This window comes from Delphinus delphis, chromosome 9 (genome assembly GCF_949987515.2).
Source record: "Delphinus delphis chromosome 9, mDelDel1.2, whole genome shotgun sequence".
Classification (NCBI taxonomy): domain Eukaryota; kingdom Metazoa; phylum Chordata; class Mammalia; order Artiodactyla; family Delphinidae; genus Delphinus; species Delphinus delphis.
Genome location: NC_082691.1, coordinates 15,203,478 through 15,222,307, shown reverse-complemented (window position 1 = coordinate 15,222,307; position 18,830 = coordinate 15,203,478). Strand labels below are relative to the sequence as shown.

The 18,830-nt window shown below is 42.4% G+C and overlaps 1 protein-coding gene and 1 pseudogene across 2 annotated transcripts in view; one reads left to right on the top strand and one right to left on the bottom strand.

Annotated features, from left to right (window-relative positions):
- The window catches only part of POU6F2 (POU class 6 homeobox 2), a 450,125-nt gene that overhangs the window by 328,131 nt on the left and 103,164 nt on the right, over positions 1–18,830 (top strand). For both annotated transcript variants that reach the window (XM_060019839.1, XM_060019840.1), the window contains one exon: positions 630–925. In XM_060019839.1, the coding sequence (XP_059875822.1) occupies positions 630–925 (296 nt within the window). The remainder of the gene's footprint in view (positions 1–629; positions 926–18,830) is intronic.
- On the bottom strand, positions 12,776–13,378 carry LOC132430594 (ADP-ribosylation factor-like protein 6-interacting protein 1 pseudogene; annotated as a pseudogene).

Genomic DNA, 18,830 nt, shown 5'->3' with positions numbered 1-18,830 from the left:
AAAAGTTCAGACTCAAGCTTTTGATTCTGCAAAACTAAGAAGCATGTACTATCTTTAAATTTTTTTAAAAAACGGTAGAAACTTGAAACTCAATGTCTAAGCACATTGGCGGAGGTCTGAAGCAGCGAGTAGAAATGACACCATTAGTGGTATCGATGATGAAAAGGAGATTACGAACACTTTAGCTTTCTGTTCTTAACTCCATTTGAGCGTTTGCCAAAAGAATTAAATGGGTTGAACTTTAAAAATCTAAATCAGATCTTGAAAGTCTAAGTGTATTTCCCAAGCAGCGTGGAAAGGAAGAGAGGGAGAAAGTACTTAAAAATTACCTCTGTTCCTAGTACACCCGCTTGGTTTGCTCCCTCCCTTTGGAAGTAATGCCTGATGGGTTACACTCTGGTCCTCCCTAAATTTTAAAATTTCCCTGAGAAGTGACTCTTGTTCTCGCAGTGCACCGCAACCCTCTGAAATACCACGGAGTTTCAGGGCATGAGGGTAAACTTTTTCTAAGGGGGAGCCGTCTCGGCTCACCCGGTGCCGGCTGTCAAAGGCACAGCACGCGGTTTGGTCGTGTACGTTTCAGCTCCACGTGTTTGTTTCAGCTCCACGTTCCTTCTGTCTCCTCGCAGCTACCTCATCCCTCAACTCCCAACTGCAGCAGCTCCAGCAGCTGCAGCAGCTCCAGCAGCCGCCGCCGCCGCCGCCGCCCGCCCCGCCGGGCAGCCAGCACCCGCAGGTGCCACCGCAGTCCCAGCCGCCGCCGCCGCCCGCCTCCCAGCCGCCGCCGGCTCCTCCCGCCCACCCTCACCCCCAGAACCGGAACCAACCGTCTCCAACTCAGCAGAGCTCCAGCTCCCCTCAGAAAGCCAGCCAGTCTCCGGGACACGGCCTCCCGTCGCCGCTCACGCCACCCAATCCTCTGCAGGTACGCGCCCCGCCCAGGGCCCAGGGGACCGGGCCGCCGGGTGGCGCCCTCCCCGGAGGCAGAGGGCAGGCCAAACTTAGCATCCACTTCCGCAGCGTCTAATTCAAATTGATCTCTTAGAAGGAGGGAAGAGGGAGCAGATAGCGGGCAACTGGGGATGCATGTAAACGAAACAAATAGTAGCCCATTGACGTTGCCCTCCGAAGGATAAATGTTATCTGTTTCCTCCTGTGAGAGGCCAGCACAGTAAGTGCGCTTGTAGCCTGTAATAACTCCACTTTATGATACTTTCTGAAGGCAGCAAAGATAGCATCCAATTAAAATTATTACTAGCAGAGCTTTGTAGCCCCGTGGAGAACTGCATCTCCTGTCCATGAGGCACGGTGGTTATTTCTCTATATTATGAATACAGCAGTGTCTTACCTTAAGTACTTGGTGCTCTTTTGTTTCTATTTTTCCAAAGACTCTCTGGGGTTAGGAAGGTAAAGAAATTTAGCCCCGGTCTTATGTCCCAGATTCCAACCATTACTCCATGGATTAACAAGTACTCTAAATTCATGCCGAGACCCTCCACAAATATGCATCTTTATAAAATAATAAAACTTCCGTCCATTTACTTTATTGCTGTGAAGCTGAGGGCATCCAAAATAGAATTTGAGGCTAATCGTGAAGGCTCATCTTTAATCTACTGTCATCGAGGAGCAATGAACAGGAGCATTCAGGAATATATAATTCTAACATTCAGAAACTCATTTTTAACTTAGATGCCTTTAAAATAAATGAGCTTTAAAAGATAATGACTCTGATGTCAACAGATCAGATCCAGACATTAATAGCTCAGTTTTGGACTTAAAAAACATAATGATGTTTTCTTCCAGGAAGATTTCAGATGATCTAGTACATTTGTAGTGCAGTGACACATTCCCACAGAGTGGAAAGCCTATGCACTCATTTCAAAGGCCAACTCACCTCCCTCCTGGATGGTGGGTGCTCACACTGCAGTCAGTCCAGCCCTGCCCCACCTGAGGACAAGAGTGATGTTATCCTTTGGTTCGAAACAGCAAAGTATGCAGAATCAAGATAAATTGGCCTGCAGACAGAAAGGCCAGTGGATTAGAGACTTAGTGTTTTAGAACCGATTTAATTTGTTGTCCTGTAACTTTGTTTCTGTGTGTTTGGCTTCTCAGTGGTGGCCCAAATTTTCTTGGAAATGGAAACATTCGGGTGTGATGAGTAATTGTCTTCCTTGGCACTTGGGTCATGGCTACTTGCAGTTTGAGCATTTTCTCCAGTTGGGCTTGAAGGTGTATTTTTTAAAGTCTTAAAAGTATGAGACAACACAATACCTTTGACATAAGACTGAAATGAACACAGGCTAAAAAACTCTTGCTTGTACACTTGACATCTATGGGGAGAGTAGGTCTAATCAAATTTACCAGATGCATGATGAGAGCAATCCTAATGTTTTCAGCATTTGGAATTCAACTCTGATTATTCCCAAGAATGAGTTTAATACTTTTTTAAGAGCAGTTAAATTAGATCTATCTCAACACCCTGTGATGAAACATTTCCTCTACACGAGCCATCAAAATACGTGAAATTACCAAAGAAAACACGTGTCCTTCTCTGAGGGATGAGACTACTTAGTCCTGCCCCTAGTTGGCCTACTTAGTCCATTATTCTGTAGAGTGCAGTGAAAGCTTTGAGTTCTGTGGACATCAGCCTTCTCAGAACACAGTCAACACCTTACAAATCTCTATCGGCCAGTAAAAGGCAAGTGTAGACTACCCATTTGAATAGCTGTTGACAGGACATTAGATGAGATGACCGCTCAGCCTCATGAAAAACAAATGCTACGAGGAGAATTTCCCAAAGTTCTCCTAATAGTTTCCCATGGAAATCTGGGAGCTGTTTCGTTTTTTGTTTTTGCAAGAAAAGAAGCCTCAGAATCACATTTATTTCTGTATAACCCTGAGAGAATATTCTAATTTTTCACCGTTGGAGTTTTAACTTACAAACTTACTAAGTATATTGATGAGATAATATTCTTCTGTGGGTCTAATGAATGACCACTGAATGGGTGATGTGGTGAAACTTTAAAAAATATTACTGAGTAGATAGAGAACTAATTTTGAATAAGTCTACATCAGTAGGCATAAAAGGATTTTTTTTTTCCTTTCACGATAGGCATGTGTAAAGGAAATTGAGAATGCCGTGGTGTGTAAAGGAAATTGAGAATGCCATGGTTTTGAAATATCGGTTTTTCTCTACACTAGCTGAAGGGTTTTTGAATTTGTGGCACATGGAATGTTTGAACTTTTGAAAAAGAAAACTATTTAAAAGGAACTGAAAGATATTTAACTCTCAAAGGTAACGATCTTTACGAACTAGAATAAAGTGTTGTGTTTGAAGGTTTTTAAGAGACTAATGATCAACTAAATTCATATATGACAGCTTAAATTCTACTTTACAGTTCTTTATTTTCATATGGGCTTTGTCTTTTTACGTTATTCAAAATCTGTCTGAGACACGTTAGTTTAGAACATGCAACCTAGATTGTCAGAGGAAGCCAATAATTCAGAAGGATTTTGTTTAAAAAAAAAACCCACAAAACTTTGAAGGATAATAATCATTTCTCAAACTGTACAGATGCTGTCATACCTTCAGAAAACATAATAAATGAAAGTAGCTTGTATAGGTATATTTGGTGAGGTTATTCCTCAAGATGAAAAAAAAAATTAATAGTGCTGGCAGGTAGTAAGACTCTAGACTAAAATTCCCCAAATACTTCTGGTCAGGTTTTTATCTAATACTGCAATAAAATTTGTTTCACTCTTTTACTCAAGTCCATAAAATGGATTGCATTTCCAAAACCAGGTTGTTGTTTCAAGACGGATATGAGTCTAAAGTATTATCACTTCAGAGAACTAATTTTGATTGCTCAGGGTTATGGGAGGGCTGGTGGTCCAGCATGGATACCAGAAGCTGGCCCCTGGAAGCCTGTCTTTAAACTCTTCACGGAGAATCAAGGCCCACTCACCCACAACTTCATTCTCAGGAGGGATGAGAAGTTCTAAACAGGGATTATAAGTGCAAACGTCTTCAGGGGCCAGGCAGTCCATATAAATAAGTAAAGCAGACTTAAGTATAAAACCCAAAATAAAAATTTGAAAACAGTGTGTGGGACAAACAAAATGCATCTGTGAGTTGAATTTAACCATTAGGTTCCAGGATGGATATCAATCCATACTCCTTATTTTTGTACAACCCACCTGCCATAGGCTGCATCAGAATCTAAAGCCAGAAATATAGAGTGTGTTGGGTAGAAGCAGATCAGAAATGTAAGTGGAAGCAACTTCCTTTTTTTTTTTTTTAACATCTTTATTGGAGTACAATTGCTTTACAGTGGTGTGTTAGTTTCTGCTTTATAACAAAGTGAATCAGTTATACATATACATATGTCCCCATATCTCTCCCCTCTTGCGTCTCCCTCCCTCCCATCCCTCTAGGTGGTCACAAAGCACCGAGCTGATCTCCCTGTGGAAGCAACTTCTTGAGGGGAAAGATACGGTCTAATCACTCCTGGGTAGAAAAAACAATACAAAGCTTTAATTTCAATATATGATATTGATCTGGATAAAGACCCCATAAGCCTAAGAATGGTGAAATACCTCCTTCCTATGACCTCTGAGATGGCTTTTCTTGAGACTTTTCCTTGGGAGTTTTTAACTTGTACTAAGGAAATTCCAAACATTGTGTGGAAGGCCTGGCATTTTCCTTCACGAGTGATCTGGAAATGAGCTGGACATAGTTGGAACCTAGTCATGGTGCCATGCGAAGAGGGGGCTTGTTCTAATTTGAACCTACTTCCAACTAACTCACAAATGGAACAAGTTCTTTGGACTTCATTTTCCTCATCTGTTAAATGTGTGCTGAATATGATTTTTAAGATCCTTTTCAGGTCCTTGAGTCTATGATCTAAATGTTGGTAGGCCTCTAGAATTTTCTTGGATACTGAAAACCCAATGGTCCTGAAGATTCTCTGAGTATTCTTCAAGGTCAGGTTAATTTCTTCCCACTCGCTGGGTGGCAGAGTAGAAAGAAAGTAAGGACAAACATAAGTGGGATAGTGATAGCAGAAGCAGATTTTATCTTAGCCAGAGAGTCCAAATTAAAGTCAAGTTTTCATCCTCAGAGAGTCACTGCTGTAAACTCTGGTCCCTGGTTGCTTTTTCATACCTATACATTAGAGAAGCTTAAGAAACCAAACGCTGCGTTTAACCTTGGCCTTCTGCATACCATCTTGCATGGCAGGAAGCAGGATCATCTTTTCCTTTTCTTGTTGTATTGCACATTTTAATAAAAAAAAAACAAACAGAGGGAGAGAGAGACAAGTGGAAGCAGTTAGGGGGGAGAAAGCTATCTGTGCTTATATGAGGAATGAGGAGTACGGTCAGCTCCTCGGGGTGAAGTTGCTCGAGAGAGCGTAAAATTGTTTCCGACCACGTGCATTTGCTAATGTAAAGGTCTTGTTACCACTCAGGCATCCAGGAGTAAAACTGCATTCAGATTCCACGTCTGCAGTGCAGCAACTCAGCCTCCTGATCTTCTCGTGTGGGATGTTTCCCCCTCCCCCAGCAAACTTTCAGTACTACTTTCCAGAGTGATGGAGAGGGTGGTATATTATCACTTTTTCAAACAAAGAGCCCAAGCCCTCAAGAAGGAGTTAGACCTACATGATTTCCATCCTTTTAAAGCAAATGGTCTCCAAGCATGTCTCCTTCCTATAGAAAAGGCCCAGTGCCTGGGGCCAACCCCCTCTCTCCCCAGCAGTTAGTCTTAATTTAACACAGTATTAGTCAAAGCTTGGTGGGTCTAAGTTTTTTTTCATCTATAAATAGAGGAGGTAAAATTAAATACTTTCTGGAACTCTTTCCCTTTTATTTGAAGTTTTATGTTACAAACCTCTAAAACTCACTTGAGTGACCTATGCAGGTACAGGGGAGAAAAAACTCTTTTTTTCCTCTATTCATCCTAGGTTCTCAAGCTAGGGGCCTGTAAAGTAGACTAACAAGGGACAGATTAAGAAGAGAAAAACAAACAAAAGTTTATGACACATGCATCGTGCATACACACGGGAGCACTTAGTGATGAGTAACTCAAAAGGGTGGTTAAAACTCGGGCTTATATAGCATCTTAACAAAAGAACAATACATTTTTAGAGAAGTGACAAGACCGAGGAAAAGGACTGTGAGCTTCTAAGTGTGGCAAACTGTGGGGGGGCAAATATATGGGGAAACTCATAGTAGATGAGCAAGATTTGTTATACAGATTCTTCTGGTGCCATCTCTGGGCTGATAAGGGTCTAGACTTGTCTCCAGTAATTAACTCCTGTCCTTCCTGGTAGAGAGGGGAGGGGAGCCCCCTTTACAAATTTATGTCCTGCTTTTAGGCAAAACAGGAGGTTGGCAGAGAGCTTTTCTTGTATCTACTGATTCTCAGTTCCCTTCAGTGCAAAATAATCCTCATGTCCAAGTGGCATATTTTGGGATGGCATATTCTGGTACCTTTGGCAGGCATATTTATATAACCCCTCTGTGGTCATTATAAATTCTAGTAGAACTCAGTCTACACAGGGCTGGATCAAGTGTAAAATTCTCCTCACCTGGGCCAAGACTAAGATAAGACAAGTGAGGTGTTCATTCTCAGATGCAGAATCAAAGCGCACCCAAAACTGCAGTCATCAAGAGAGGTCATATTTTAATTCAGTCTTTAAAAAATCAAAATGAATGCCAAAATCCATGATGAACTAAATATCGCATTTTAAAATATAGGATCAGTAACAGTATTGAGCCATATTGGAGTGTGAGGCAAAAGGAAAAATCAGTAACACTGATTTTGTTGGTCATGAATTTTTTGCATTCATTTTGATATTTTTTTAAATATCGCATTAGATGTTATTCATCTTGATCAGTGTGGGGGGGCACACCCTTAATTTTTTTTTTTAATTGCATATTTATTTATTTATTTATGGCTGCGTTGGGTCTTCGTTGCTGCTCATGGGCTTTCTCTAGTTGCGGCGAGCGGGCTTCTCATTGCGGTGGCTTCTCTTGTTGTGGAGCACAGGCTCTAGGCGTGCAGGCTTCAAAAGTTGTGGCACACAGGCTCAGTAGTTGTGGCTCATGGGCTTAGTTGCTCCGCGGCATGTGGGATCTTCCTGGACCAGGGTTCGAACCCGTGTCCCCTGCATTGGCAGGCGGATTCTTAACCACTGCGCCACCAGGGAAACCCAACACCCTTAAATTTTGTGCCTGAAATGAGTTCCTCACTTGTCTCAGCTTGGCTACCAGCTGTGTAAATGATTTACTTAGCAAATATTCTCCAAGGTCAATGGCATTCTGTGCACTGGAAATTTCAACCAGGTGTTAGATGCCACTTTCTAGTTGAACCTGAAAATCGTACCGAATTTTGCACAGTAGAAAAACAAGTGCATGTTGGATAATGGATTGGGACAGGGAGGCGCTGTAGAAGCCCATCCTCCTGTGTATTGTACAGGTCTAATAAACCAATCACTTTTTATTGAATTGAAAGGTTACGACAATCAAAACACTTCTTTGGCTGATATTTTTCACTGAACTAATTTATGGTTTATGAGATTAAGTAAGTTTGGTGAAAATGACAGAAGTATTACTATGTAGACAACATTCTCCCAGAGCAACCCAGGCCATGAGGACCTTTTAAAAACTGGAATTGTCCACACGGAGTGAGTAAGTCTTCCTCTTAGTCAAAGGAAATGTCATTATTATGGATGAGAAAATCCATCCAAGCCCAGAGGGTTCTCATGAAGATTAAATATAACATACTAATGAAAATGCTTTGTAGGCTATACATTTGTTAAGCAAATGTTAATTATACTACAGATATGAAAGAGTATGAATTTATTTCTGTTTATTTGACTATCCAGTAAATGGAGGGCTTCATTCATGATTCCTTCATTCAGCAAGAGGTTGGGTGAGAAACGGGAATCCCTTTATCCAACCGTATTCAGCCCTGAATAAAATAAACAAAACATATTTAGCTACATTCTTGGCAAGGGACAATTTTTCCTTTTATGAAAGAAAGAAAATCTCCTTTAAAAAAAAAAACCCGCAGTTCAACATTACTGACATTTCAAAGAATTTATTAGAAGCATTTGAGATCCAGGAGGAACAACAAAGTTTATATTGCTTTGAGAGTGGCAGGGGGAAAAATTAGTTTACCAAGTATATACTTATATACTGTGGTACTTCTTTGTCATTGTCTAGATGTACCATTCCTGGCCACTGCTCCATAGATTAGTCAAATCATGTAGAAAGGGGTTTAGCAAAGAAGGTGGTATGTTCACACCACTGACTTTGGAAGCTCACATCAAGTAGCAATAGATGGAAAGGATGCCAGACTCAAAAGGGGCCGTGGAAAGATTCCTGCAGCATTTGAACATGGCAAGTTACACCTTCTCAAGTAAACAGCACCAACTCTGATCGCGACAGTGGGGCAGATCCCTGGCTTGTCCGCAGCAAGTTCAGCGGTGAGCGTGGAGCCACACACCCAGCTTGGGTCCCATCACCGACTGTTGGATGTAGCTGATAAGCTAATCCTAAAGTCTAGTTCAGAATGCTTCTGAAACAGTTTTGCCTGCATGTGCATAGATACAGGTGGCAGTGTGAGCTGCCCCAAACGTGCTGGCTGGCATTTCGCTCTGAATAAGCAAGACATAGCCAGTATTTATGTTAACTTAATACAATATTCTTCTGCTTTCATGATCAAGTGTTTCTTCTTGTAGTTTAGCCTCAGTTCATTTCCTATAGGCTTGAGGTAAATTTTCCACAGGCTTTTATTTTTGTACTTTATTTTATTATTTTTTTTACATATACATGTATCTATTCTTTTTCAAATTCTTTTCCCATTTAGGCTTTTATGGAATATTGAGCAGAGTTCCCTGTGCTATACAGTAGGTCCTTGTTGGTTATCTCTTTTAAATATAGCAGTGCATGCATGTCAGTCCCAAACTCTCAGTCTGTCCCTCCTCCCCCCTCCCCCCGGTAACTATAAGTTCATTCTCTAAGTCTGTGAGTCTGTTTCTGTTTTGTAAATAAGTTCATTTGTATCATGTTTTTAGATTCCGCATATAAGTGAAATCATATGATATTTGTCTTTCTCTGTCTGACTTCACTTACTGTCACTTCATGATAACGTCCAGGTCCATCCATGTAGTTGCAAATGGCATTATTTAATTCTTTTCAATGGCTGAGTAGTATTCCATTGTGTATAGGTACCGCATCTTCCTTACCCATTCATCTGTTGATGGACATTTATGTTGCTTCAATGTCTTGGCCATTGTAAACAGTGCTGCTCTGAATGTTGGGGTGCGTATATCCTTTTGATCCATGTTTTTCTCCGGATATATACTGGGATTGCTGGACCATACAGTAGCTCTATTTTTAGTTTTTTAAGGAACTTTCATACTGTTTTCCATAGTAGCTATACCAGTTTACATTCCCACCAACAGTGTAGGAGGGTTCTCTTTTCTCCACACCCTCTCCAGCTTTTATTGTTTATAGATTTTTTGATGATGACCATTCTGACTTGTGTAGGTGACATCTCACTGTAGTTTTTAAAAGTCCACAGGCTTTTAAATTGACTCCCAAAGTATAGGCTTGCAAGTGAATATTCTCCAGATTGTAAAGAAAGCACTTTTGCCATTATCTGCATTTATTAAGCACCTATGAGGTGCACTGTGGCCTTAAGCAAGGTTTGCAGAACAGCATAATGCCATAGGGCAAGCATGATCTTTTTTTTTATTTTGAATATTTATTTATTTATTTCTGGCTGCCTCGGGTCTTAGTTGCAGTGCGCAGGCTCTTTGTTGTGGCACGGGCTTCTCTCCAGTTGTGGTGCGAGGACTCAGTAGTTGTGGCATGCGGCCTCTCTAGCTGTGGCTCGTGTGCTCAGTAGTTGCGGTGTGTGGGCTCAGCTGCCCCACAGCATGTGGGATCCTAGTTCCCCGACCAAGGATCGAACCTGTGTCCCCCACGTTGCAGGACGGACTCTTAACCACTGTATCGCCAGGGAGGTACCAAGCATGGTCTTTAGAAGCAAGACAGACCTGGGCTCAGATGCTGGTTCTGCTGGGCAGTTAGGTGAGGTCAACCCATCCTTCCGAGCCTCAGTTTCCTCATTGGTTGGAGAGTCGTTGTGAGGATTAAATGAGATGATTTGTATGAGAGTATCTTCAGTTCCTAATAGCTGGCCCACAAAAAATATCAATATCCTGCCTGCCTCTTTGCCTTCCTTGACTATAGATATTATAATCCAAGGAGGACTGTGAGACAAAGAGACCCACTTGAAGTTGAACAAAGAGCAAATAGTCATGGGATTTATAATGCACATGTACACCACAAAATTATGCACGGTACGCTACGTGAAACCCCTAACAAGTTAGAATGCGGCTAATAATGACATGTGAGTTTTGTCACGTCAGAGAGGTTTGGAGGATTTCCGAGGAGGGGGACTTAGCAGAGGGAGGGTAGAGCTCATGCCGTACAGGTCAGGGCTGCACTAAGGCCTAGGAGACGTGTGGAGATTAAAGGAATCTCACTTCAACCCACAGAACCTCGCTTTCTTCATCAATATAAATAAGAACCAAAATCTCCTATTTCCTTCTAAATTCCCAAAGTTGTGCTTTTTAGTGTGTGAGTAAACAGGAAGAACCTTGGTGTTGCTGGCTCTGCCCCTCACTAGCTGTGTGACCTTGGGCGAGTCACCTAATCTCTGGGACTCGGTGTGTCACTTATTACATGGAAAGTTTATAGTAGATAATCTTTAAGTCTGTTCCAGCTTTACAGTCTATTTATGAAATAACACAAATAAGGTGGTTTGAATTATGCGGGAAGAAAGAACTATGTATGTAAAACACCGTTACCCACGACACGTATGTAGGACTCAAGAGATACTCCTGATGCTATTTGGCTAATATTTGCAGTGTGTTTTGAAATTTATAAAGTGCATTTTTATATATATTATTTCATGCATTTGGCCTCATAGGTTCATAGTTCTAATAATCATTAGCATTTTTCAACGGTATCTTATACTCTCTAAGGACTTCAGCCTCTCATTTTCTTCTCCCAACAACCCAGAAGAGGCAAAAATCATCTTCATTCAGATTCAAGGAAATAAGCGTGTTAGAAAGTTGAAACAGCTTCCTCAGCGTCGTTGTCAGACCTCAGAGCACCTCCGTTTATATTTTACCCTCTCTGCAATGTTCATTTGGGCTGTGGGTGAAATATTTTTTTTTCCTTATTTGGCTTCCAGCATTTTATAAGGCAACATTTCTCAAAGTGTCTTCTACAAAATTCTAGTCCAAAGAGATTTTATTGAAAATGGATTCCATAGATTTTGGGATTCCAGCTTTTTTATTTTTCCCCTTTTACACAAAACAAAGTAGAAGAAATAATACAGGATTAAAACTGCAAAAGGAGTTAATTGGCAGAACACACATACACACAAAAATCCAGATAGGAAGACAAGCTTATTTACAATGAGGCAACACGTGTAAATTACGGTCGTTTGTATACAAAACCTTAAAAAAGAAAAGTCAAACATATGCTACATGAGTGCCACTCTTTACAGCAATATTGAAGGGGAGAAAACAGCACTTATTTAGGAACAGATATACCACAAGGTCCAGGTTTTACAGCATCAGTGCAATAAATTCACAAAACTATATTACAGCTAGTTAATCAGTTTGAGAACTGTTCCCAAATATGTCACATTTCCAGCCCTCAGAGGTTCATTCCTACAGATATCAACTACTCCATCTATGGGGACCAAAAGCAGCCAGTGATACCATAAAATGAGAATCTTAAGGCTTACCTTTAAAGGCTTATTCTGGTCTTGAAAAGCTAGTAGGATTTTCTACTGAAATGAATCTTGACTAAACACGGGATGAGTTTTGTTCTTTATTGGCTGGTCTTGGAGTGAAGGTCATAGACATGACTCTTAACCTATTATGTATGTACTTTAGTTGCAGTTAGCTGAAAATCTGAAATTAAAAGTATGCTAAAAATCCTAAATACCATCTTGTGTAAGCCTGCTACTAAAAAGCCTTTAAGGATGTACTAACTTCAAGTTTAAGTGCAAGGGAACAAGAGTTCTAAGCCTGTCAGATTCCCCATTTGGGAGGAAGGATCAATGTTTCCAACAAATTGCTAAATTCTGCACAAGGGAGAAGCCAACACATACTAGGCCATGGAATTAGGTTCATTTTATTCCACGAGGATTCTTCTCCCACGGTATCGAGACAGAATGAGGAGTGAATCTTAATTGGTCTCTTCATCAAAAGTGGTAAACTTGGTTTCTGTATTCATGAAGCCAGACAGTCGTTTAAGCAGAGTGTGGAAGCAGACAGTAGAACCAGCTTCCTGTAGTCACAGACCACTATCTTGTATCCAGCTAAAGCAAAGATCAAGTTGAACAGTTATCCCAATCCACTGTTAACTGTACTAAGGGATGAAGTTCACCACTATATTATTTTAAAAGTAAGAGTTCAGTTAACCCTGGGTGAGAAAAACCAAGACAAGTGGTAATGATGCATGAGTTGTCCATATAAGGCCAGCTGATGAGAGCACACCCATGAAGACACTGGGCATAAAGCCTTACTTGGCAAGTCGGAATTTCTACTAACTAAGGGCAGAATGAGGGACAGCAAAGAGCTACATCTGTAATGTTTTAGTATCCAGACAGCATAACAGACACTGTCCCCAAGGACAATGTATATGCCATTAATCACACTGAATAAAGCAGATGCATTATTCATTTTTCTTTTTGTTTGAGCTTTTTTATCTCTCTTTTGGCCATTCCAATGTACTTCGAAATGATTCCATGTTGGTTTAGTCCAGGAAGCAAGAGTAAGAAAGTCACTATCAGGTAGGAGAGACAGATGTTGTGGACTTGCTGTCCCACCCAAGCAGCCGCAGCAAGAGAAATGATCATGGTCATGAAGTACATTTTAGGCTTTTCTTCCTTTCATGTAAAAAGGCATTTCCACCAGCCCACAGCTCTGCGTCGCGTTTTTACTAGATTGCTGCAAATTTCATAGAATCACTGCTGTTGCTCAGTGGTCCATTTATTGGAGCCAAAAATTCTAGGCGCTAGAATGGGAACAAGGTAGTCAGCCAAACACAAAAACATAACAAAACAGGAAACTCCTGACAGAACGGATGGATCTAGATAGTAGATAGTCAGAAACACCAAAGAAACCACACCCATGATGGCAGGTGGAAACCAGGCTCTTTCCCATCGGAGGACTTTATCTGCCATTAGCATCACTTCTCCCCATCCTTGAAGCTGCTCTTCCAGACTTGTAGTCTCTGCAGTCAGCAGGTTGGTGCTGGGATTATCTCCTTCTGCCATCGTTCCCGAGGTGCCCCCTCAGCGAGCCCAAGACGCCCCCAGAACTGGCCTTCCTCAGAGCCACTCACGACAACCCTAGCCTCCTGGGTATATCTTGATGAATATTATAATACTAAAAGCTAAAAGACATTCTGTAGTAAAGATGTCTAGTTAACATTATTTAACCAAGAAATTCCCAAACTTATGTAACCACTGAACCTTTTTTTTCAGATAACACTGATTAATATCCCATGGGAAATTCCTTCAGCAACCACTGCTCTAAGGCTTCCTTCTCTATTGTACAATCCGCACAACTAAAATAACCTTGCATTTCCTTACCTAGAACATCATGGAAAAATCCACACATCTAATCCAATGGATTGGACAGTGGAGAAAAGAAAGTATAGAAAGATTGGGGAAAGAAGAGAAGGAAAGACTCGAAACCAAAGTAAGAGCAGGGAAAGCCGAAACCAAGGATGGTCCTTACAGTTGGCAACAAGCAAAATCATTGAGTCGAAAAAACGACGGAGGGTCTGGCTGGGGTGCCCCTCATGGCGGCTGAGGTCTTGGAGACCTTCTCCTTCAGACGGTCCTTCCTCCCCTCTCCTCTTCTTCGCTGTCCATCATTTCTCCTGCTCACACACCACTGCACCTGGAATCATGCCTCCCCATGCCAGACCTGGAGAAGTGAGAGCAGGGTACCACTGGACCATATAGCCCCTGGCAAACCCATGGAATCAATAGGCCAGGGAGAGGGCACACCCTCCCTTCCCCTCGTCTCCACCCTTCCTGTCTTGTGACTGAGGATTTCCAGGAGTCAGGAGAGTCCCCAATACCCTGACAACCTCGATCTCCACCCTTGTGTTTTAAGAGGGGTTGGATTCCAAACAACAGGTCAATTCAGTCTAAAATCTGTAGCCAGGACCAAGTCCTCTAGGTTACCAGGCTGTCAAAACCCTTTGTCTGTGGGGCATTGTCATAGTTATAAAGCTCTCATCCTGGCTCTTTTTTCTGTTTCCTATTTAAAAGAAAAATAAAAAAAGACCCTCCAAGGCACTGGTGTTTTCCTCCTCTTTCATCCCCCACTGTTGAGAAGTAAATTGGGCATTCTGGCTTCAAACACGAATGCTGGGGCCCTAAGAGTGCAGAGATAAGATAGAGAAAGGCGCCATATTGAGAAGACCGGTTCCAGAGTCTCTTTTTTCATGCATAAGAGGAACCCATGTGGCAAAAGTTCAGTTGCCCCTCTGAGTGGCCATCCACGGGAAAGGGCAGTTCCGTGTTGTCAGCCACACAGTGGGGATGCCTGCAAGGCCACAGATGAACGCAGTGGTGCATTTGTATGCTGACAGCTCTCTTCTGGGAACTAGTGTCTGAAGGCCCAGTTGGGCTCCAATCAATGCAACCTTTCCAACCCGATGCATTTTTGTCTGAACTGTCATTTGACAGGGATCCGCCTGGTGCCACCACTTAGTTTTCTACCCAGCAGATATTTAACTGACATAAAAAGGAAGTAAAGTTAGGGATCTCCTTCTTCTTCTCAGCTGGACTCCGTACCCCCCCAGAGGCTGGCTGCTCTTTGTTGAACTGTTTGTCCTTTGCACTGGGAGGTTATGCATGTGGCATTTAAAGAGAGCAAAGCAATGTTGAAGGCTTCAGAGAGGTTAAGATTTCAGAGAAATCCTCTCACTTCCCCCAAGGAAAGGTCTCCTGAGCCTGGCTGGCTTGGAAATGTCTATAGTTTAAATCAGAGGGAAAATAGTCTTGTGCTCTTGTCTAAGGTTCTAAAAAGTAACATTCCTTAGAGTAGGTTATATCACCTGCAGTATTCTGCACCCCATGGAAGGAATTTGAACAATTTAGGGCAAAAACCAAATGGTCCTTGGAACCAACCTGGACAAGGCAGAAAGTTATTAAAGGCAGAAAGCAAAGATGGGGTAGTTTCCAAGCTCCCTGCATGTAACAATCACAGTGGATTCATTTTAAGCATCTTCAAGGTACAACCTGCACACCATTTTCATTCCTAGTGACTCTCCTTAAGTGATGAAGTGGGGGTCTTCATACCAGAAGGACCCCATATGACCAAATATTTTCTAGGCCCCAGGGGCCCATCATCTCCCTGCCTTGCTTGACTCCCTCCCTCGCTTGACTCCCTCCCTCTTTTGGACACACCCAAGCCACACCATCTACAAATAGCTGGGGCCATGCCCACACCACCCACTGTATTTTGTTCCATCCTTTACTTTCTTTCCCAAAAGACAATTTCCAAACTCAGTGTCAATGGCTCTCTGCATTGGATGCACACTGGGATTGCCTGAGGAGTTTTTTAAGAATACCGATGCCTGGGTCCCACCCAGAGATTCTGATTGAACCTGAGTGGGGCGAAGCATGGGTAAGAGCATTTTTTTTAAGTTCCCCAGGAGATTCCAGTCTGGGGCCAGGGTTCAGGACAGCTGCCTGTGGTCTTATATCAATAAATAGGCTCCCAATTGTTCATTTCTAAAAGAGCAAATTCCTACCTCTTGTTTATACAAAATGCTTTTTACCAGATCTGTTGGCTGCATGAGTTGGCGCTAACTTTGCTTCTGCGATACAATAAAACTAGGTCTTCATTTCTCAAAAGAATGAAACGTGTTACTTCTGCCCTGCCCCTCCCCAGATTCACAGCCCATCATGGAATGAAAACAACCATATCTGTATATGTGTGTGTGTGTGTGTGTATAGTTATCCACTAGAGCCTCTTTCCAATTCTGAAGTTGGGTTATTAGCCAGTATTTGCAGAAGAATCTCAAACCTGGTGATTCACATCTGATACTCAAATTGTAACAGGGGAAATAGAGAATCCTTTCAGAATGTTTGACATTCTCTCCAAACAAGAACAACTGCTGCTGATTGAGAGCTTGTTAGATGTTCCAACTGCTGTTAAACTGTTGACTCATCTAATCTATACTAGGACTTTTCAAGCTTTCGTTCCATGTGAATCCCCCTGGGACCTTGACAGATGTAGACTCTGATTCGGTAGCTCTGGGGCAAAGAGCCCACCCCAAAGTGTGCATTTCCAGCCAGCTCCCAGGCGATGCCCATGCTGCTGGTCCCTTGCCCATATCTTGAGTAGCAAAGCTCTACTCCATGAACTTTTGAGGCCCCACTAGTGCCATTTCACACATGAGGAAGTTAGGGGGAAGGACCTATGAGAGGCAAGGTTCAAACCGAGGTCTCCCTGACCTGAAACCTTATCTACTGTGCGAATCTGCCTCTTTGTAGTCTTTTTCTCACTGTGGCATGTCCATCTTTGAAAAGAGATCTCACTTAAATCACATAATGATTTCTCTCCTTGCAGATGAAGATGGAGGTAGATGCCCTGGTGGCAGAAAGACTCCTACTTTCTTGTCTTGGTCTTTCTTCCTGATCTCAGTCTTGATCTTACATGGCTCAAGAACCAGTAACTCTGAGGTTGGGGGTGAGGACTCAGCCACATTGTCTCTTTATTTAGTAAATACACTAGTTTTGTTGAAAGCATTTCCACCAAATTGAAACTCAAGTACGAAGAGATGAAAGTGGCCTGTGGTCACTAACTACCTTAGAGCTGAGATAGCCGACAGGATCTCTGTGAGAAGTCAGAAGGTCTTAGTTTTTAGACCCTAGATCGCCTTGCTACATAACCAGATACAAAGATCACAGCTACCTGTTTTCCTGCCACTGCCTTTCACACAGCCGTGAAAGTGCCCTTGAGACTGTGTGCCTCAGTCTTGAGGGGCAGGGAGTCTCCTCTTCCATCATCATTTCAATACACTTTTTCAAGAGCAAAAGCCAAGCTACATGCAAAACAGGTGGCAAAAATCATTCAGACCCAGAGTCAGAATGTAGTTGCTGGTGAAAAACCCTATAGTGCAACTTGTAAAACTTCTCGACGCTCTTAATCAGGGGTGTGGGAATGTGTATAAAATGACGTTCAAATTCAGCATCTTCACTCCAGCCACGTTTGTTTTCCGAGATGGCCATTCCTGTTAGAATGGAGAATTTGCTTTATGATAATTGGGAGCTGTGCCCTCATGGTGAGGCAGTGTTTTCCTCGTAAATGCGAGAAAAGTTTTCAAAAACATCCACCCTTCTGAAGTTCTTGGCTGTCGTTTTATATTTCCTGTAAGTGTCATCTTGTATTTCCAGTAACTCAGGCACATTCTTGACACCAGCCCAATGTCTGCCTGATCCAACAGGCAGGTCCTGCTCACTAACATCCTCATCTTCAAAGAACAGAGACCTACCTGAACTTGTACAGATATCAGCCACTAGCCTTAGGACACATATATGAATGCATGGGTTGACCTAAAAGAAAACAAATTGGGAAAATACACCCTTAAACCCTGGCAATGTGCATCCAACACATGGCTGGCTGTGGGCTTGCATTAGACCCTATGTGTGTATGTAGACTTTAAATCTTGTTTTTGTTTTGTTTTCCTTTTTGGCTGCACCGCGCGGCATGCCAGATCTGAGCTCCCCAACCAGGGATTGAACGCACACCCCCTGCAGTGGAAGTGAGGAATCTTAACCACTAGACCTCCAGGGAAGTCCCTGTAGACTTTAAATCTTCAGTTATATGTATGCATGTTCCATATTTGTGTGTAGACATCTCTGTGTTTCTTTGGTACATACATATGCACATATATATTTAAAATCTTTTTCAGAAACACCAACTCAGGGACTCAGTCAAGGGTCCACTTACAGGGTTATCCATGTAGTCTGGGCAAATCAGTGGAGTGTGTGCACAGAGGGAGAAATGACATTGTCTGGGGCTTTCCTTTCTTTCCCTTTCTGCCTGGGACATTTTGAGAGAATGACTAAGCAGTGCTGGAGATTATGAATTTGCTTAAGTGTGAATGGGTGATGGCTAGATGCCGCCTGGCCTTCCCCAAAGGTGATTGACTGGGACGGCAGGTCTTCACACTTGATGCCTGGATTTGACTCGGAAAGTCTGCCAAGTCTTTTACTCGGAAATTTATCTTAATTAGATCTGAAAGACCTGCCACAGCAGAATAGTCACACCGATTAAAATGAAAAACAGGAGAAATTACTGATCAAATTAATCATAATGTCGGGTTACAGCTGTAGGTCTGATGTAATTTGCCACTCCAGTGAGTTACATCGGCGCCGGCCCAGGAAAGGGAGCCGGCTTTGTGCTTATCCGTAACACCCGCCCGCTCTGGGCTGCCCGGCAGGAGGCTGATTCCATTCATTTTCCTGGCTTGCTCTGACCTCCCTGCTGCAACTAGAAACAAATCAGGCACCAGACAAATGGGGGTGGGGGGGGAGGTAAACGAGAACTAGTCTTTTACCCCAGCGATCCCACTATTTCAAAATGATGAGCTTCTAGAACTGAGCCCGCAGGCTTGGGGCTTTGTGCTTGCTGGGATTTTGGCTTTTGGTTTTTCCACTTAACCTCCTTTTAGTTTTACTTGTGGTGACCTGACATGGATTA